The sequence below is a fragment of the Vidua macroura genome, chromosome 2, assembly GCF_024509145.1.
Source record: "Vidua macroura isolate BioBank_ID:100142 chromosome 2, ASM2450914v1, whole genome shotgun sequence".
NCBI classification, from domain to species: Eukaryota; Metazoa; Chordata; class Aves; order Passeriformes; family Viduidae; genus Vidua; species Vidua macroura.
Window position 1 is genome coordinate 92,865,276 of NC_071572.1, and position 17,575 is coordinate 92,882,850.

General features: G+C 41.3%; 1 protein-coding gene and 1 long non-coding RNA gene across 2 annotated transcripts in view; one reads left to right on the forward strand and one right to left on the reverse strand.

Annotated features, from left to right (window-relative positions):
- FLT1 (fms related receptor tyrosine kinase 1) overlaps positions 1–17,575 on the reverse strand; it is a 107,849-nt gene that overhangs the window by 46,524 nt on the left and 43,750 nt on the right. The window contains exons 11-12 of the mRNA XM_053971968.1: positions 10,082–10,196; positions 1,306–1,414 (exon numbers count right to left, since the gene is read on the reverse strand). Of these exons, the coding sequence (XP_053827943.1) occupies positions 1,306–1,414; positions 10,082–10,196 (224 nt within the window). The remainder of the gene's footprint in view (positions 1–1,305; positions 1,415–10,081; positions 10,197–17,575) is intronic.
- On the forward strand, positions 3,405–10,190 carry LOC128804305 (uncharacterized). Its single transcript, XR_008436007.1, has 4 exons — positions 3,405–3,477; positions 5,845–5,956; positions 8,560–8,635; positions 10,105–10,190. It is a non-coding gene; the product is annotated as an uncharacterized LOC128804305 (long non-coding RNA).

Consider the following 17,575-nt stretch of genomic DNA (forward strand, 5'->3'; position numbering starts at 1 on the left):
CACTATGTGGACGGTCATTGGAATGATCTCCCCAGGGAAGTGGTGGATTCCCCAACACTGGACTCTTTTAAGATCCATCTGGACAAGATGCTGTGATTTTCCCAGGACAGGTTGGACCAGATGTTCCAACTTGGTATTCTATGATTCAGCTAGTCAGAATATTTTAAAAATACAAAGTCTGGGAGTCGGAACATTTTTTAAAGTAGCTTTTTTTTTTTTTTTTTTTAACCAGGTCTAGTGAGTGTGTGTCTATTCTCTTTTGATATCTGTAGAATAGAGATAGAAATAGAATGAGTTTCTCTAAAATTACTCATCAGAATTATAAGCAAGAGAATGACAACATAAAAACCCCAGAGATTATGATTTGGGGATTAAAGCATCTAAATATTTTAGCTTTTTTGCTTTTTCTCATATTTTTGAATGAATTATATTTCTTTAGTAATCTACCCTGAAAATTGCCAACAGCCTAAGTTTATAAAACTACTGCTTTATAAACAAAACAAACTTTTGACAAAAAACAAATGCTTTGTAATTGCATGTGCAGACTTTATGTTACTGAATAATGCAGTAGTTATCCCCAAAGCCACACTGTGGGCTTTTTTTAGTAATTCCCGAAGTAAAACATTAAGTCATTTGTTTGTGAAAACTCCAAACACATCTCATAATGCAAAATTAACAGAAAGCATACTCATACATGAAGATAACAAGATAGGAATTCTCAGTGCCATGGCGCAAATGACATTCCAGGCTGTCTTTCTCAGAAGAGGAAACAAAATTCTGTAGTCTGTATCCTGACACTTTTCCACCCATAATTTGCTGTTTTCCCTGAGATCTGTGAGAGGTACTCCAGACATCTCTAGGACCCTGCTGCCTGCAGACACTGACACTGTTCTAGGTTCTGTGTTGTGAGATATTCTGGTGGGCAACAGAATGAGGCTGTAGACACTGTCAATGTCACACATGAAACTGGCTTACTGGTGGGCGAAAATGCACTAAAATTTCATGCATGAAATGACTGCAGAGATGAACCAAAATGGGGAATTACTCATTGCTGTATTTGTGAGTAATTTCTGTCATGTTTGATGCTTGAGAGAGGAATGAATCATTCAACAATTTGGCATCCCTAGAAATCCAGACCAGCTGCTGTGAAACCTACCAGCATCACCCAAAAGCATAGTATGAGCTTACAAGTGCATACATTACAGCAATTCTGAAACAGTGGTATATTAAAAAGCCACAACAACCTAACAGTTATAATTCCAGGATCAGGAAACATGTTCGACTCTATAGAGGAGTAGATCTTACCTGTTACAATAAAACTGACATTTCTTTCAGATTTTCCCACTTTATTGGATGCCACACAGCTGTAGATTCCTGAGGATTTGGCTTCAGCTACAACAAGAGTGCTAGCAGTCTGCAAAAGAAAGAAGAGGTTTAGTTCTCATTGGCACAAGAACTTATTTAAACTTGCCTTCTCCAAGTCACCACTGGCCGTCCCATGATCCACTCTTTCCATTTCCCATCAGTGATGGGCACCTCTGGGGCTATTTAAAAGAGATGTCACTATAAACAGTTTTGCAAAGGATAGAAGAATAACAGGAAACAAGCTCCTTGGGTGACCCTTATATCATCAAAGTCATCATGACCAAAAATCTTTGAATATCTCTTTCAGATTGATTTCTCTCTCACTGGCGATGTAATGGTAAGCTACAAGACATGAAACATGACACAATGGGCTTCACACAAGGAGATAAGCAGCCTGTAGGAGAGCCAGACTGCAAAGGGAATAGGTGAGGCATGCCTCAGGCATTTGGATAATCCTGGGGGGAAAAAGTAGCTCAATTTAGCACTCAACTAATTTGATTTCTTTCATTTTCCCACATATGTGTCAGGTGAGACAGAACAGTGGCAAAAGAGTTGTTTACTCATCTTCTTTTGTACTCTTCTCTGTTCTTGGAGTTAATATTTCTATTATTAAATAATAATATGTCAGTTTTATTTATGTTATATTCTATCACCATCTTAAGAGGTCCAGCACACTAAATATTTTCTCAGAATTATATAACTTGAAAGATAAGACCTTCAAAGACCAGGGACCAAAAACACCTAATGTGCCCTTAGAAACACAAAAACCACTGTAATAAGAAGAGTTATACTTTTAGGGTGATGGAAAGCCATTGTCTAAGGGCTTTTGCACTACGCAGAAGAGGAAAGTTATGCAGAAACAAATGACATGTAATTCTGTTATGGAGCTCAGACATGAGGCATGGACATGGACTTAATCAGTGTAATGTGCTCCCAGTTACATTTTGGTAGCTTAATTTTCTGTTTTTCTGTTGCCATTTTACTTGCTCAGTAAAACATGGTTTGGCTGGAGTTATGGGCAGAGCTGGGACAGTGATGAAAAGAAATTGTGGGGCTTCAGAATTCCACTGTTTGGAATTATTTGGCTTCTCTAAAAACCCTAAAAATAAGTTCTGTGCAATTAATACATTCTTTTAAGTCTGCCTGATTGCTGGAGTTCAGAGACAAGCACAAGAGGGTGAGGCAGTAATAAATAAGGACCAGTTATCTACATTTTTACATAAACACGGACTGAACATTTGCACTGCTTTTGTCTCTTGCTGGGAGAAAGCATAGCTATCCCCAAACTCTTGTTGAGCCCCTAAATGACGTAGATCTTCTGGTTTCCCAAAATCATTCTTTAGTAGAAAGAGCCTATTACTTTTCCTACTACTCAAGCAAACACCGTTGAGGCAAATAATTTGGTTTTGACTTATTTGTTTTAGAAGACTTCACTATGGTAAATTCCCTACAAGTAATGCTAACAGCACCTCTACCCTGTTAAATTGTCTCAGTGGTCAACTACCTGTTTGCTAACACACTACACAATATTTCTAGCTATAATTTTTATAAATTACCTTTTTGGATCTTCTGTGAGATGAAAAAGGATCAGTAATACCGGATAGATAATTAGAGCCCTTAGGAAAAAATCATCCTGTTTTTCTAAATTCAGTAGGCTGACTTCTACAAATTTCTAATTATAAAGGGTGGGTGCAGCCCTGTCCATATTTTGTAATTCTCTTTGAATTTCTTCCAGGTTCTAAGCACAATTTTTTAAAGTGTGGACACAGAGCACAGCACCAGGATTCCTGTATTCCTGAATAGTGTTTTTTCAACACTAACTCAGACCAGAAGGAAGTCCCACAATATCTGCCACAGAAGGCTGATGTGGGTGGTTAAAAACTGCTTCTGCTATGCCAGACTTTCCACCAAAAAATAGCTTTTTTTCTGCCAGTTGGTATTACCTCACAGCAACTTTGTCCAGGAAGCAACTGTGTCCTAACACGCACAGTGAAGGACAATGAAGCTCTTGCTCTGTGACTACACTACACCTGTCTTTACTACACACCAAGGCAGAGCATTTCTAAGCCTGAAAAACATGTGCTGACTATTCCTCCCACAACTACTCCAAAGGTTTGAAAGGTTTTTGGAAGTATCAGACTGCATTTTGTCCTTATATCATTAGGTATTACTTTTTAATGGAAAATTGTGCATACTATCTTGAGTTTTACTGCCTCAGCCCACTGTGACATTATTACTGTTGTCACACTGAGGATGGTGCATAGAGTTAAGCTAAAGGAGTATGACTGCAGTGACTTACAGATGATGCCTTTTCTTGTGTGTTAAATTGCCTGAGAGAGCATTCATTGGCACTGAAAGCCAGTGATTTAAATTGCCAGCTTTTCCCTCTAGCAGTGTTTTGGTTTTGACCAACTTACACTGTCCCAAATACTTCTTTAGCATGGGCCAAGGATCCCTTCCAACAGGCAACTCCCATGCAAGCAATGGATCTTTGGAAGGCAAGGGAATTAAATGCTGTGAACACAGGAGGCCTTAGTGCTGGAGAGCACACGCTGGTATGTTTACTAAGGCAGAGAAAGCCACAGTGTCTAGGAGGAAGCAAGACTGCCTTTGCAACAGAACAGACTATTTTAGAGACAGCACGTCTCTGTATAAATCTTTTAGCTTATAAATTAGTCACAAGGATAAGATAACATCTCTTTAAATAGTTTGTGAGCCCTCCAGTGGTGCAGTCTGTGTTTTATATTGTGGATGCTAGCCAAAACCCACCAGAGAAGCAGTGTGTACAAAACGAAGCCTGGCATATTGTTTATGGAGAAACTATGGCTGTTTGAGATCAGTTTGTGCAGCATGGTCCTTCTGTACAGCTATTACTACAAAACAAGCAAAGGTTTTCACAATCTTGTATCATCTGGCATCACAACAGGGAGTTTCATCCCTGGATTTGCAACTACATTATAGACAGAAAGTCTAAAGTGAGTTGGCAGGATCAGACAGAACAGGCAAATCCCTCTGGCATGCTCAATATCTTCAGCATCATCTCTCCACAAACCCCATTTACCACCAAAGTTTTGGCCCTTTATGCCTTTTTTTTACTCCCATCATCTCTGCTGAAGCACCATGTTACAAGCTCATCTCAAAGCCAGGGGCTAGGGAAGTAAGTCCCACACTGCTGCTGCTTTGCTGGGCAAATAAAAGAGGCATAAGGCAGAAATCCTAAGAGATGGAAGAGAAATTCACAGATTTGTTTGTGGTGGAAACTGATGAGGAAAAGGCTGGGGAGGCAAAGAGAATGCAAAGCAGCTGACAAGATCATTGCTGTCGGAGCCACGGTGGGCTGGTCTTTCCCCTGGAGGGTCTGCTCAAATTTCTCCCTTCTCAAAGCAGCTGAGATAGAGGATTCTCAATGCTCCAGCTGATGGCAGAGAAGGAAAATAAGTTTTCAGAAAATGTTTGGCAACCTGGCTCTTATGTGACTCCCAGAAGGCCTCTTAAGACACTGACATGAACTTGCTCTGTTCAGAGATTGCTACCTTGACTTCTTGAAGCAACCCATGTATTAAGAAGCAAAATACTGCCCTTTCAACATAGAGCAAGTCTGTCAGTTATTGTTGATTCTCTTCTAGTTATGCTTTTAAGAATAATTATTGGTTAAAAAAAAGGAAATAAATAAAAATACGCTCTCTTTACGCTCTTGGGTTTATCTTAGTCTAATGGAATGTCATTTAGGAAGATGCATTTCTAAATTTTGGTAGCGCACTGCTGGATTGGTCTGCTTGTGCCAAAGACATACAATCTGCATGCCTCACATGTTAGCAAGGAACAGCAGTGCAAAACATCTGGTCAACACATTTCACCTTCAGGACTACCATGTGTACCTGAAAATTTGTACCCACCAAAGTACCATCAATGGGAAGACATGAGTACACACAGGAGAGCACCCACTTTCCTCCTGGGGTCAGACAGAAAAATCTCTATGAGTTGCTGCTGTATATCAAACAGAGCTGTGTTTTCCCTCTGCATCCCGTGCTGTCCCTCAGCTCAGCAGCAGCAAGCCCCAAGTGCTGCTGGTTTTAATCTCACCAAGGGCTTGGTTCTGCTGGTACCTCCCAAAGATTCACTTAAAAATGTTGACACCAATTCTAGTAGCACTTGGGAAGGCTCCAGGAGAAGTTACAATGTGCTGAAGAGAGGCAAGTGGGGCTCCCATGGCTATTTTTAGCCTGGGTTCTGAAGAAGATCTTACTGTCCTTATGTTCATCTGTCTGCTAGCCTGTCCATCTGTCTGCCAGTATCCTCTCTTCCTCCATGTGCTCAGTAATTTTTGAATCCATTGTCCGGTTTCAACCAAGATTTATTGACAACTCAAAGCCTATGAGATCTCACGCATTTAATGAAAACCAGCTGTTGGGTAGAGGAGAAAGATCAAGATGCTGCTGTAGTGAGCTAAACAGCTTTCTCTTCCTCTTTGGGTTCCAGATGGCCAATCTGCACAGATGTACTGGCCAGACAGCTGGCATGTGTCAGGACTGAGAGCAGACACAGCACATGCTTCTCCATGTTATCAGTAAGGTGGGAACTCGGATGAGAGGTAAATGTTTAGGGCTTGGCATAGAAGATGCAGTAGAGATGGAACTCTTTTATTTTGTGTGATTACACTTATCAGTCATGTCCAGGAAGGATTGACTCTTCTGACTATTTAGCACTCCACTTTGGAGGGTTACACTTTTTATTACTACCACCAGTCAGTCTGACCCACCTTTGTCAGCCAAGCCAGAGATACACAAGGGTGAGTCTAAATTTTGTCTTCCAGAATCATGTTACAGGGCCATTACTTTCCATTTCGCATGAAGCCAAGTGGCTTTGTCATTCACTAGTGCTGGAACCACTAAAAACCTGTGTCAGTTAGGTATTCATGCAGTGGAAAACAAAGCCATACATATATATATATATATATGTGTATGTATACACATACATATATAGATGTACTTTTACACACACACACAGACACACACACACACATATGCATGGTAAGCTCCAATTTCATGCATTATTACCCTTTATACACCATACCTTATACACCATACCCTGTGACACAGACCCAGCTTTCGTGGTACCTGCTATTGGTCAGTGGTACTCCAACATATGCTAGCAGCAGAGGCATGAGGCAGTCAGGGACATTCTGTTCCATTTCAGGTTCTCAGTAGGTTAGTTCCCAAAAACAAGAGGGTTTTGTCTCACTCCCACCAACTTTTCCTTGTACTCAACTGCCCTCCTGTCTACTGTCTCCTTCCCTTGGATTTATAATCCTTTCTTCTTGGCCCACACTTTTTGCTTTCCCTCATCTGAACTTGCCTTCTTAGTGGTCTTCTAAGCACAGTGCTGCATGCCCAAGATCCTTGTTGACTTCTCCTACAGAGCCCTGTCCCTTGTACCCCTGTAGCAGGAGTACCAAGTGCCTTCAAAGCTGTTGATAAGCCAGTGTGTGCCTGCACACCTGGGACAGAACACACTGAATGCATGCACCGCTAACAACTGTATGCAAAGGCACAATGAACGCACCAGCTCTTTGTACCTTATTATTGCAGGTCATTGACTGACTGACATTCTAATGAACACTGACCATGCAAAGAATAATAATCAGTGTCAGCCCTCAGTTAGACCCAGCAGTCAGCTTTAATGGGAAACACTGAGAAGTGATGGGCATTAGTTAGCTGAATGACAGGAGAGTGTCTGACCTGTTTACACAATAGGCCTAAGAATAGCGCAACTTTGTAGGAAGTTGCTGAGATGTCCAACAAAACGAGAATCAAAACACTGGGTGGGGGAATCAAATCACTTCAAGAGCTGTCTTATGATTAAGTATTATGGCTTATGTTACGAAGTTCTTCCATTGTACCACTCAAGTTTCTCAATGTCTGCTTAGAGAGGCTTTAGCGGAAATGTTACTAAAACACTGTTGTCACGGTTTCTCTGTCACCAAAGAATAGCGTAGTGCAGGCTTCCTGCACTACTTTAACTGCACAGGCACAGGGCTTGAGTTTTTTCTAACTTTAAAATATACTTGTAGCTACCTTGATAACCACAGACAAACAAACAACCTACCACAGCAAAGAGCCAAACTAGAAGCACTTAGATGTTGCACATACAGGAAACACGTGGAACTGGCACAATGTCTTTAGGAAGGTGAAAACAGCTACCCTCATTGCTAAAGAAACCTGTTGATCATTCCTTGTTCATCTCTTTCCTTGCTTACAATAATCTCATCCTGTGACCACACGCATTTCTCCTTTCATGCTAACCCAAATGTGAAACTTTCTGAGTTTCTTCATTCATTTCCTACCTCTTTGTCTCCTACATCTTTGTTGTTTCCATTGAGCTCTGAGATTGTTTTTACCACTCTTGCTGTGTTGGGATGTGGAAGTGGGGTAGACACTGTTTATTTAGCAGGGCACCACCGATGTGGAAGTGCCTCAACGAGCTGCTCACAGCTGCTTGCAGGAATAGAACTGCTCACAGTAGCAGTCCATCAGAGACAGACACTTGCGATGACGTGCTGCATTCAGTGAGCTCAGTGCTATTAACGCTCCGACAATATCACTGCAGATGGGCACGGGTTCTGTCTGAGCTGTCTCTTTGAGTTTTCTCAGGGACACTGAGAGTGAGTCTTGGGCTGCAAAGAGTGAAAAGCCATAGACTCCCATGGATTTAAAAGAACAGTCCCGGATGCTCTAGAGCAGCTGTGTGTGCACTAATCATGCAACTCTCAGCTTGGCCAGGAGCCTGGGCTTAGAGAGTATTTTTTTACTTACAATAGCAGTCCAGCAGTGCTTGAAAAGCTACGGAAGAGCAGCAGAAATAGAGAAACATTAGAAAAGCTGTGAAAAAGATGAGTACAGAGTTTGTTTCACTAACCTCCCCCTCCCCATAGGGACCAGGAGGAGTAAAGCAAAGCAAGGTAGACCTTTCTTAGTTGAACTAAAGAACAAAAAGACAAGGAATACCAGGGAGGACCAGTAAGTTTCACTGCAAATCCTCCCATGCGAGGACCATTCCTTGGATCATTTCTGGGCACATTTTTAAAAAGGGCTGCTTGCCAAAGACTTGCAGTTCTGCTGCAAGGACCTATTATTAGCATCTTCCTCCAGGGAGGAATTTATTTGCTGTTGACTGGAAGTTGCTTTGATATTCTAGCCACTCCTCTTCTGCTGTCTCCAAAATGCATGGTACACAAGGAGAATGAGATCTGGTCATTAGACAGCTCCTTCAGGTAGGACTGCACTCGTAGCACGGCTATATGACTGCTGGAAAATAATTGATTCTTATCATCTTGTTCATCACTCCCCCTGTGGAATAGACTGTGTCTTCCTGTGCCTGAAATGATTTCCCTTTCCTCCTTCAAATCCCTCCTTATGTTTCATTTTTCATGTGCTTTCCTATGATAGTGTACCCTAGGAAACTGTTAGCTCCCATCTTTGCCTTGATCTTTAAGCACATAGAGCTGGACAGCTAAATAGAGCAAATGCCTCCCTGGGATCCAGCCTGTTCCCACACGCTGGAATGGTGCCATGGACACCTGTGATACTTTCTAAATAGTAAAACAGCCGGAGAAAATGCAGTCCCAGATCTGATTTTTGGCTGCACGTAAAACCCTATTTATTCTGTGGTGTGTGAAAGGGCCTTGACATGAGAATAACTACAGTTTATACCCATTTTCGTTTACAGGAAACTGAAGGCAGCCATCAAGGAAAAGAGACCTTTAACCCCAGTGCCCTTAGAATTACAAAAAGCATTTTGGTGTCATTAAAAATGAACAGCCTAGAGTAAGATAGGCTTTAAAATTTATAATCTCTTTAGCTGTTACTGCCACAAACAAAGCTAGCCTGTGAAAACAGACTATGACAGTGTTATGACACCTGAGCTGCTCTATAGCACAGGCCACCCAACCACACCAAATCAGTCTCATGTCTATCCTAGGGAAGTGCAGTTGACCTAGGGTATCCTTGATTTGATGCTTTAACTGATGGACAAACCTCCTTAGCCCTTGGCAAGTTAATCTCATGGGCTTTCTCTTCCACATTAGACACCAATAGGTAACAGGCCCACATGCCCTTCAGAATTATCTGTATGTCCCCATGACCCATAAAGGGATGCTTGGCTTGGACTAACACCTAATTTTAGATGGCTAACCTTGCTGGGATAAATCCCATCTTGCTGTCTCTGACTGATATTTCTCTTAAACTTTGCTTCCATAATCTGGATTCTTTTGGCTCTTTAGAATTTATTCCAAAAAAGACATGGCCATCTAATCAACTAGGACCACATCTGTGAATAAACTGACTAATGCATGTAAATAGTTTAATTCTCATAGGAAAAACAACATGACATTGTGCAATTGCACAAAATGAGGCAAAGATGGCCTGGAATCCTGCCCCATGCTCCTGAGATACCCCAAGATATTCAGAGCATGGATAAGAGAGCAGATATTGCGAATCCCACTGATACACTCTACTGGCATGTCACTTGCCTTTATATGACTGTCACCAGAAAAAAAATACTCTCAGCAGATAAATACCAAGTATGAAACTTATCTACAAGCATGCAGGTCCTCAAATCTACACAGTATAAAAATGCTGGCTTCTTCTCTGTTACCTTGATAGCATCTTACAGTGCTTTTTCAACACAAGAAAAGGTTATCTGCTCCTACAAATCATACCTTATTTTTGCCCTCTATTACAGCTGTTCTCTCAGTGATGCTCTGGATCCTGTTTCCTACATTGCTGCCAGCTTTCAGGATGAAAGATCCTTCAGTATAAAAGCAAAATCCATGCCTAAAAACAACAAAAATTGAAATGTTATTGATTTGGTGATAGAAATTGGATAGAAATTCAACACATAAGACAAAACAATTGTTTTGAAATCAGTGATCAGTCAGGAAAACTACAGGTGCTGTGATGACCAGGAAAGTGTAATTGCTTTTCATTAAATCTTGAGGTTTGGTGCCTGATAATTGGATTCACTTCCACATCTACTCCTTGAGTATTAGGTCTCTGGAGTAAATGTTCACATTTAAGCCACTGCAAACTGTGAGGCCAGAATTTACAGTCACAGCCTCAATATAGATCTATACAAGACTAACATACTCCAATGCTCCTGTTTTCAGACATGGCCAAAACATGAGTTCATACTATTTTTAGCCTTTAACTCAAGACAAATTATATTTGTTTCAAGATGCATTCCATAGCACATTGGATGCTCTTTTACTCTATGCAGGTTCTTTTTGTTTTAACAAAAGATTATGCTGGTTTTCATTTCTGAATATATTTTTTAGTTCAATTTACAAAACAGTAAGATATTAATACTGAAGTTCAATGATTACAAGACACACAATAAAAATAAGCATAATCCTGCAAATGAACAAAATGAAGTTAAACAGAATTATACTCAAATGACAAAGGGATTTAAATGATTGTTTTACTGGAAGAAAATCAAATGCATCTTAATGAATGGAAGTCCCAGAGGAAAAATGTTTTTGCCTTATGCAACAAATTGGCTTGTAATCAGAACATTCAGGTGTGGTCATGGTAGAGATAATTTGTTTCTTAAAGTCTGATTTGGTACACATGGATATAAACACATTGGAATGCTTCTTAAGTGCTGCCTGACCCTGTTCTTTGAGACTATCTAGTTCAGTTTTTCATCCAGAATTTAGTTGTTGCTTGTTCAATTCCAGCATCATTGGCAGAGATTAACCCTTCAGCTTAATGATGTTCTTTCAAATACACTATGTTACTTGGATTTGAAAGATAATGGCTGTCATATCTGTAATCAAATAGTTCTGACTTTATAACAGTTGTTTGGAGAAATGAACTTTAAAGCTCAGTGACTGAAAAACAGAATATGATGCAATCCTGACCAAAGACTGAGGTTCATTTCCCTTCAGCCAACTGTGCAGTTGGCTTTGCACAGTAAACGTTGTGTTGTTTAGAATACCAATGGTACACCAACTGTACATGCTTGATTTTAATTGTGTAGCTTTGCGTCAAACTGGCCAATGACTTAGCAGATATTACAGCTTAAAGAAATAATGACATGGAAACTAACTTGGGCTGCCCAAATTGCACAATGTGCACTGAAAGGATCAGTGTGTTGAAAAGACAAAAAAAAAAAAAAAAAAGCCAGGAGAAGGCAATGGAGATTCATGCATGGAGAGAGGACAGAGAGCAAGAGCATGGCAGGAAAGCCCTATCTACACAACCACATCTTTCAGACGGTGGTTTGAAGGCCAACTTCTAATATTTTTTTTTTTTTGATACCAGAGTGAAAGAAAGACAGGTGCATTAATAAGAGCACCTGTTGCACTCAGATGGGGAAAAATGGGTAAAATTATTCAGAAAGGTAGATGCCATTTACTTGGCACATTTAAAGCTTTAAGAAGTCTGGCTCTGTAACAAGAATAAAACACAGAAGGCATGATAATTTGGCTAAGATGGTAACATTTTCATGCCATAGAAGGTATCAAAACTCATTTTGTGATGCCAGGCATACAAACAAGCAGTATCAAAATCACATTTGTGACTGGATGCAATCTGTACAGGAAAACAGCGACCAAAATCCTACTTCATGTGTATTAGAAGGTGCCTCCTAATTTATTTTTTCCTATCCCCACAGAATGCATTTATGTTTCTTTGTTACAGTGCTGAAATTTTGTACTTTTTACCATAGAGGTCCTTACACATATTTTGGTAAAGGACAGAAAGAAGGCATAAGGCATATTCAGAAGCTGCTTGGGCATCTCTGAAAAGCATCTCCAATTTCCTTTCTTACAGCTCTGGAGCCTCTGGACTCAGTTGCTATTATTATACTTTTCCTCACAATTCCTTAAAAAGACTGTATATATTTAGTTTGCCATGTCTTAGGGATGAGGAAAGTGTTATGTCTTTGTTGATGCTTAGCACAATGAGATGCTGATTACTCATTAATACCAGAATGCAAACCACCATCATAACTACAATAACATCACAATAACAAGAAAAACACATGCAAAGTATTAGATTAGCCCTGGAGGCACATATGTGAACTCTACGGACATCACATTCCATTCTATATCCAAACTGGTGATTACAACATTAATGCAATTAGAGTAGAAAATCTAATACACTTCATAGCTGTTGTCCATGGTTTTAATAAAAAAGGAGTTACAATCGAGCTGAGAATGCTACATCCAACAGCACACAGCTGGAGGTGTGAGTACTGTTGTACTCACAGCATCGGCTCCACTGACGTTGCTGGATCAGCAAACGTTTACGGATCAGCTGCAGCACGGCTGCCAGGCAGAGTCTGGGACAAGACTCAGACTCATCCCTTTGGATGCAGAACCAGATGCTTCCTCTCATCAGCTGCCAAATCCCTTCACTTTAACCTCAAATACACTAAAATAGCTCAGGGACAACACACGAGGTGTGTCCACTATCCTGAGCTGGCTACTCAGGTTAATACTCCAAGTCATCCTACCTCTTACTGCTGCCAGGAGTGCCATGTGAAAGATGCTGCCTACGCCAACAGCATCAGGTAGAGATAGGAAAAAATAGTCAAAAATCCTGCCTCTTAACCTGACCTCAGCTTCTGACAACTGGCATTTTGTAACAGAAAGAGAAAAGGTTCTGCTGAACTTAGATATAATCATCAAACTAAATGTTTGTGTTAAGCACAGATGCTTGGAGAGAAAGAGCGAAAAATGAAAACAGAAAAATTCATGCTGGCTGGAACCAAAATAGGCAATCATCTTCCTGTTAACTTGACTGATCTTTCATAGAGAGTGTCCTCACATAACATCAGCTGCATATTTTTCTGATTTCAAGCAAATTACCAATTTCTTCAAACTACCCACTCAGTAAAATAACAAGGGTATTGCATTTTTAGCAAGAACTGTCTGTGTTTGCAGGGAAATCCCACTGCATTTTAGGTATTTGAATCTTACTCCAGATATCTCCAGAGTACATGAATTCCTGAAATGTTTTGTTGTGGGATGAGCCTCGGTGCTTTGCATCTTCAGGAAATCTTAGAGCAGGGTTACCGCTGGGTTAACGAACGAGCACACAGCGTGCGCAGGGATTGATAAACAAGCTGATCTCTGCCAGCACATTTCTACGCATTTCTTTCACCTGTGTCCTGCAGACCCTTTCACATTTCTACTTTGTGGGTGCAATTCTGCATGTGTAGAGATCCCACATAACAAATGCTAACGGGGGTGTGCACAAACCTAAGTTTATAGAAGTTACACAACCTCAAAGTGAGGCAATCAGACTCCGCTGCCTTAGTGGAGCGCTGGTAGAAGCAGAGCACTCAGGTTAATCACACTCTAAGTAGTTTTTCCCATGTGCCTGCATGCGTGCTGGCATGCACATTTGCAGGTGTGCACCCACACAGGCACACATCGGCCTTTGTGTCAAGAGCCTGAGAAAAAGGCTATTCTTTTGTAAAAACAGGAGCCACTAATTCTCTGAAAGGTTTTCAAAGAAGCTCAGCACAGGGGGAAAGAGGGTGATAGTGGCTCTGCCTGTGGCAGGGTGAGTTCTGCTGTCAGACCTGCTCCTCACCCAGAGCTTCGTGAATTTACACAAATTTGGAGAAGCTGGGGGAGGTTTATGCAACCAGAAGTAAGTCCAGCTTTATAAAAGCTCTGTGATGTGCGGAGTTGGCACCCGTGGGGGCCCTGGAGAAATGGCCGGGGGGAGGGGAGGCAGCCTGATACTCGAGAACACATCAAGCCCTTGAGGAAGCAGAGTGTGCCATGTTTGAAGATGCAAAGATAATCACAGTGCTGGGAACCGTCTTGTGTAGTGGAGGAAGCCAAACAACAAGAGGAAAGCAGCATATGCTCGTGATTTCGCACAGGAAGCGAGCAGCACCTCCTGCCAAAGCGAGATAAGAAAACTCCCATGGCCTATTCTGGACAAGGCTGTGGTGATCAGCCTTCGCTTCACACTGTCCTCACTCTGCTCCACGGCCCTTTCCTAATGAGTTTCAGAGCCCTCACTTCTATTAGCATGCAGCATGCCAAGCACAATAGCATAGTGTATTTATAACTATCAACAGGGAAAAGTTTCCAGGGTAAGAGTGTACTTCATGTCATCTTGATGTATTTCACTGAAATCACACTACAGACCAGCTCCAAGCTAAAGTCCTGACGATGAAACTACTGGTCTCAGAAGAAAAGCTGCTTGATAATTTATAGCAGAGCATGGGAGCTGAGGTAAGCAATTCATCCAATTATTCATAGGATGGTTTGACCTCATGTATGACAGTCAGTTCTGATTGAAAGCCACAGTTCTAGCCCATCCAGACACATCTTCCCCATGACAAAGACAGTACTGCAGTTTTCAGTTCAAGCAGTGCAACAAAAAATATCAGTGAAAGAGCCGTAATCCACAGATCAGTTGGAAAAATACCCATCTTCTGTCTCCTTGTCTTCCCAGCTTCTCTGTCCCAAGCCCTCCTGTGTGATTCCAGAGGCCATTGCAATCATTACCTCGCGTAACATTTCATACAACTCTCTAAGTAAGCATTCCTCTTGGCAAAGCCCCTGGCAGCCTCACTCACACTCTCATTCATTGGGGTAGTATTTATTGGGAGGGAGAGGAAACCATTCTGTCACCAACAGTGCCCATTTTTTAGAGTGATTATTGGCAGTCACTATACTTTCTCAGCAGCTATCCTTTTTTTAGGGCAGCAATTCCTAGCAGCGTGAGGGCAATGTTACTACAAATTCAAGTTGGGCTGACTCATATCTTTTAAGAGGCAATGGCAATGACACTAACATTAAGACAGGAACTCTGGAAATTCCTGGAATTGTAAAGAATACATAGGAACTGGTTTTTACGTGCAAGTTACCAAAAAAAATCTGAATGGCATGGGCCATGGCTGCTCTGTGCCTCAGCGTCCAGTGTCGTGTGATTGATAGCACAGGGCTGGTGTAGCCACGTGTCCTTGGGAATATTGAGTCAATTTGAAGCAGGAAACTGAGAGGAAAAATAGTAGCAGGGAGCATGTACAGTTTGTAAAACGTGCTTAATGGGGGTGGGGGAAGGAGAACATGTGCTGGCCCCCTGCCAGCTTTGTCTATGCATGTGATTCTATGATTCTAAGAAGCTATGGTCCAGGTGCTCCTGCTCTAGGTCAAAACCAATCAGTTAAGAGTTCGAAATACTGGCAAAACTGCAGCTGGGAGCTCATCCCAAACATTGCTCATCCCAATGCAATATGTGCATTGGTGGAGCTAGGAGGAAAACTACAGGTGGGAGGAACTGAATATATTTTACATTGTTTATTTGTTTATTTCTATTTATTTATTTAGGATCAGGTCCCTGATGTTCCAAAAGCCTCATTCTCCTGGGGGGCATACCTTTGAAAAGAGTAGGGTAGATGGCATTTAGAGTTTTGTTGTGTACTTTCATGGCTCTATCAAAAAAAGGAAGCCTTTGATAGCTGCACATTGCCTTTCTTGCTATTACTGATATGCAACTAGATAACTGGATGGTGTTTCTCTTTCACACTCATCCTTTTCAAACATTATGACTTGTCCTTAACTATTCCAGTTTGCTGCCTGGAAAGCTGATTGACCTGAGCTATCTCAAAAGAAGCAGCAAGATCAACAGCAATGTTACCTACCCCAACTTTCAGTATTTCATCAGCCCACACTCAGATTTCCACAGGAAAAAAATCACTTCTATAGCTGCCCACCTGAGCACCCGGCAACACCAGTTACTCGCAACAAAAAATGCAGATGACTGAGGCTGAGGGTCACCAAAAAACCACATTTTGCTTCCAGTTTCTTTGCTGTTACTTGAAACCTCTGACCACTAGGGAACATAACAGCATTTTTCTGGTGTCTACACATACTGAGGTTATCTGAAATTTTCTCACCTTTTCTTATCAGAAAACTATATTTTGTTTCTTTATCCTTAATTTTCTGCTTCACACTGCTCAGCGTTCTTCATGGACACAGAATACCATCACATATTTCAGCCAAACCTACCTTCCTTCCTTGTTCCACTACTCTCTTCCCTCCTTTACTAAACTGTGTTCACTCTCAACTCCCATGAAGCAACTGTGATTCAGCCTCCACTTTCTCTGCGCAAAAGCAAACACCATGTCCTGCACTGAGAAGCAGGATGTTGGCTGGAACTATAGAATTATCACATGAGATTTTCACAAGCACCTAGAATTTCTTTCAGGGGAAAAAAGTGTTTGATGTTGAGAGTCTGTAGTACTGCAAGGAAGAGGGTCTTGCAATTTGATTGAACAGTTAGAATCCTAAAGAGAAAGTCCACAAAACCTCTATATACAATGTCCACTCTTGCACTCAGTTTCTTTTTATTTCCAATTTATGTTCCCTATAAATAAAGTCCAAGATATTCTTCAGACCCTTCTAGTGTAAGTTATTTTCCTTGCACAACTCACTTCTAATAGCTCACTCAACTTCTAGACATAACCTTACGTCTATAACATTCCGAGATCCATGTATCCACAACTCCTTCCTTCTCAGAATGCCAAAATTCCCCTTTTTCCCTTTTCCATCCTATCTGGATCCTCTTGGTTCTAGAAAGGAGTAACTCCTCAGTAGCCTATTTACACAGTCCTCACTGCCCATCTTGCTGACAAGCTGGAAGCACAACTCTCACCCTTTCCATGTTGCAGTGATTAGCAAAGGAGACAGAGGAGCTGTTGATCCACTGAGGTTGTATTTTTCAAGGTGATTTGTTTTCAACTTCTCTTCAAGTAGGGGTCTGGGAGCAACTCTGGGCTGACTGGAGTGAATGACTGAAGTCCAGGCAGAAAACAAGGAAAGGACGAGAAAGAATGGGGGGAAACATTTTTAAGGAGAGAGGGGAGTTGATTAGAGGGAAAACAGGAAGGGAAAATACTGACAGGCATGGATGTAAGACCAAGGATCCATCTACCCCATATCCTGTCCCAACAATGACCATATGCAGATGGCTGGGGATGAGTAAGAGCAGGACTAACTTCAGATATTTCCTTCTAATACTCCCCCAGTCACCAATTATTATCAGCTCAGGAACTTCCCGCAATATAGACTGTTTCTACACTTCTCTTCCAAGACTGTAGAAAGTCTTCAATCCCCTAAAATCTTCTGGCAAGGAGATTCACAGATATGCTATCCACTACATGAAGAGCTATATCCTTTTTC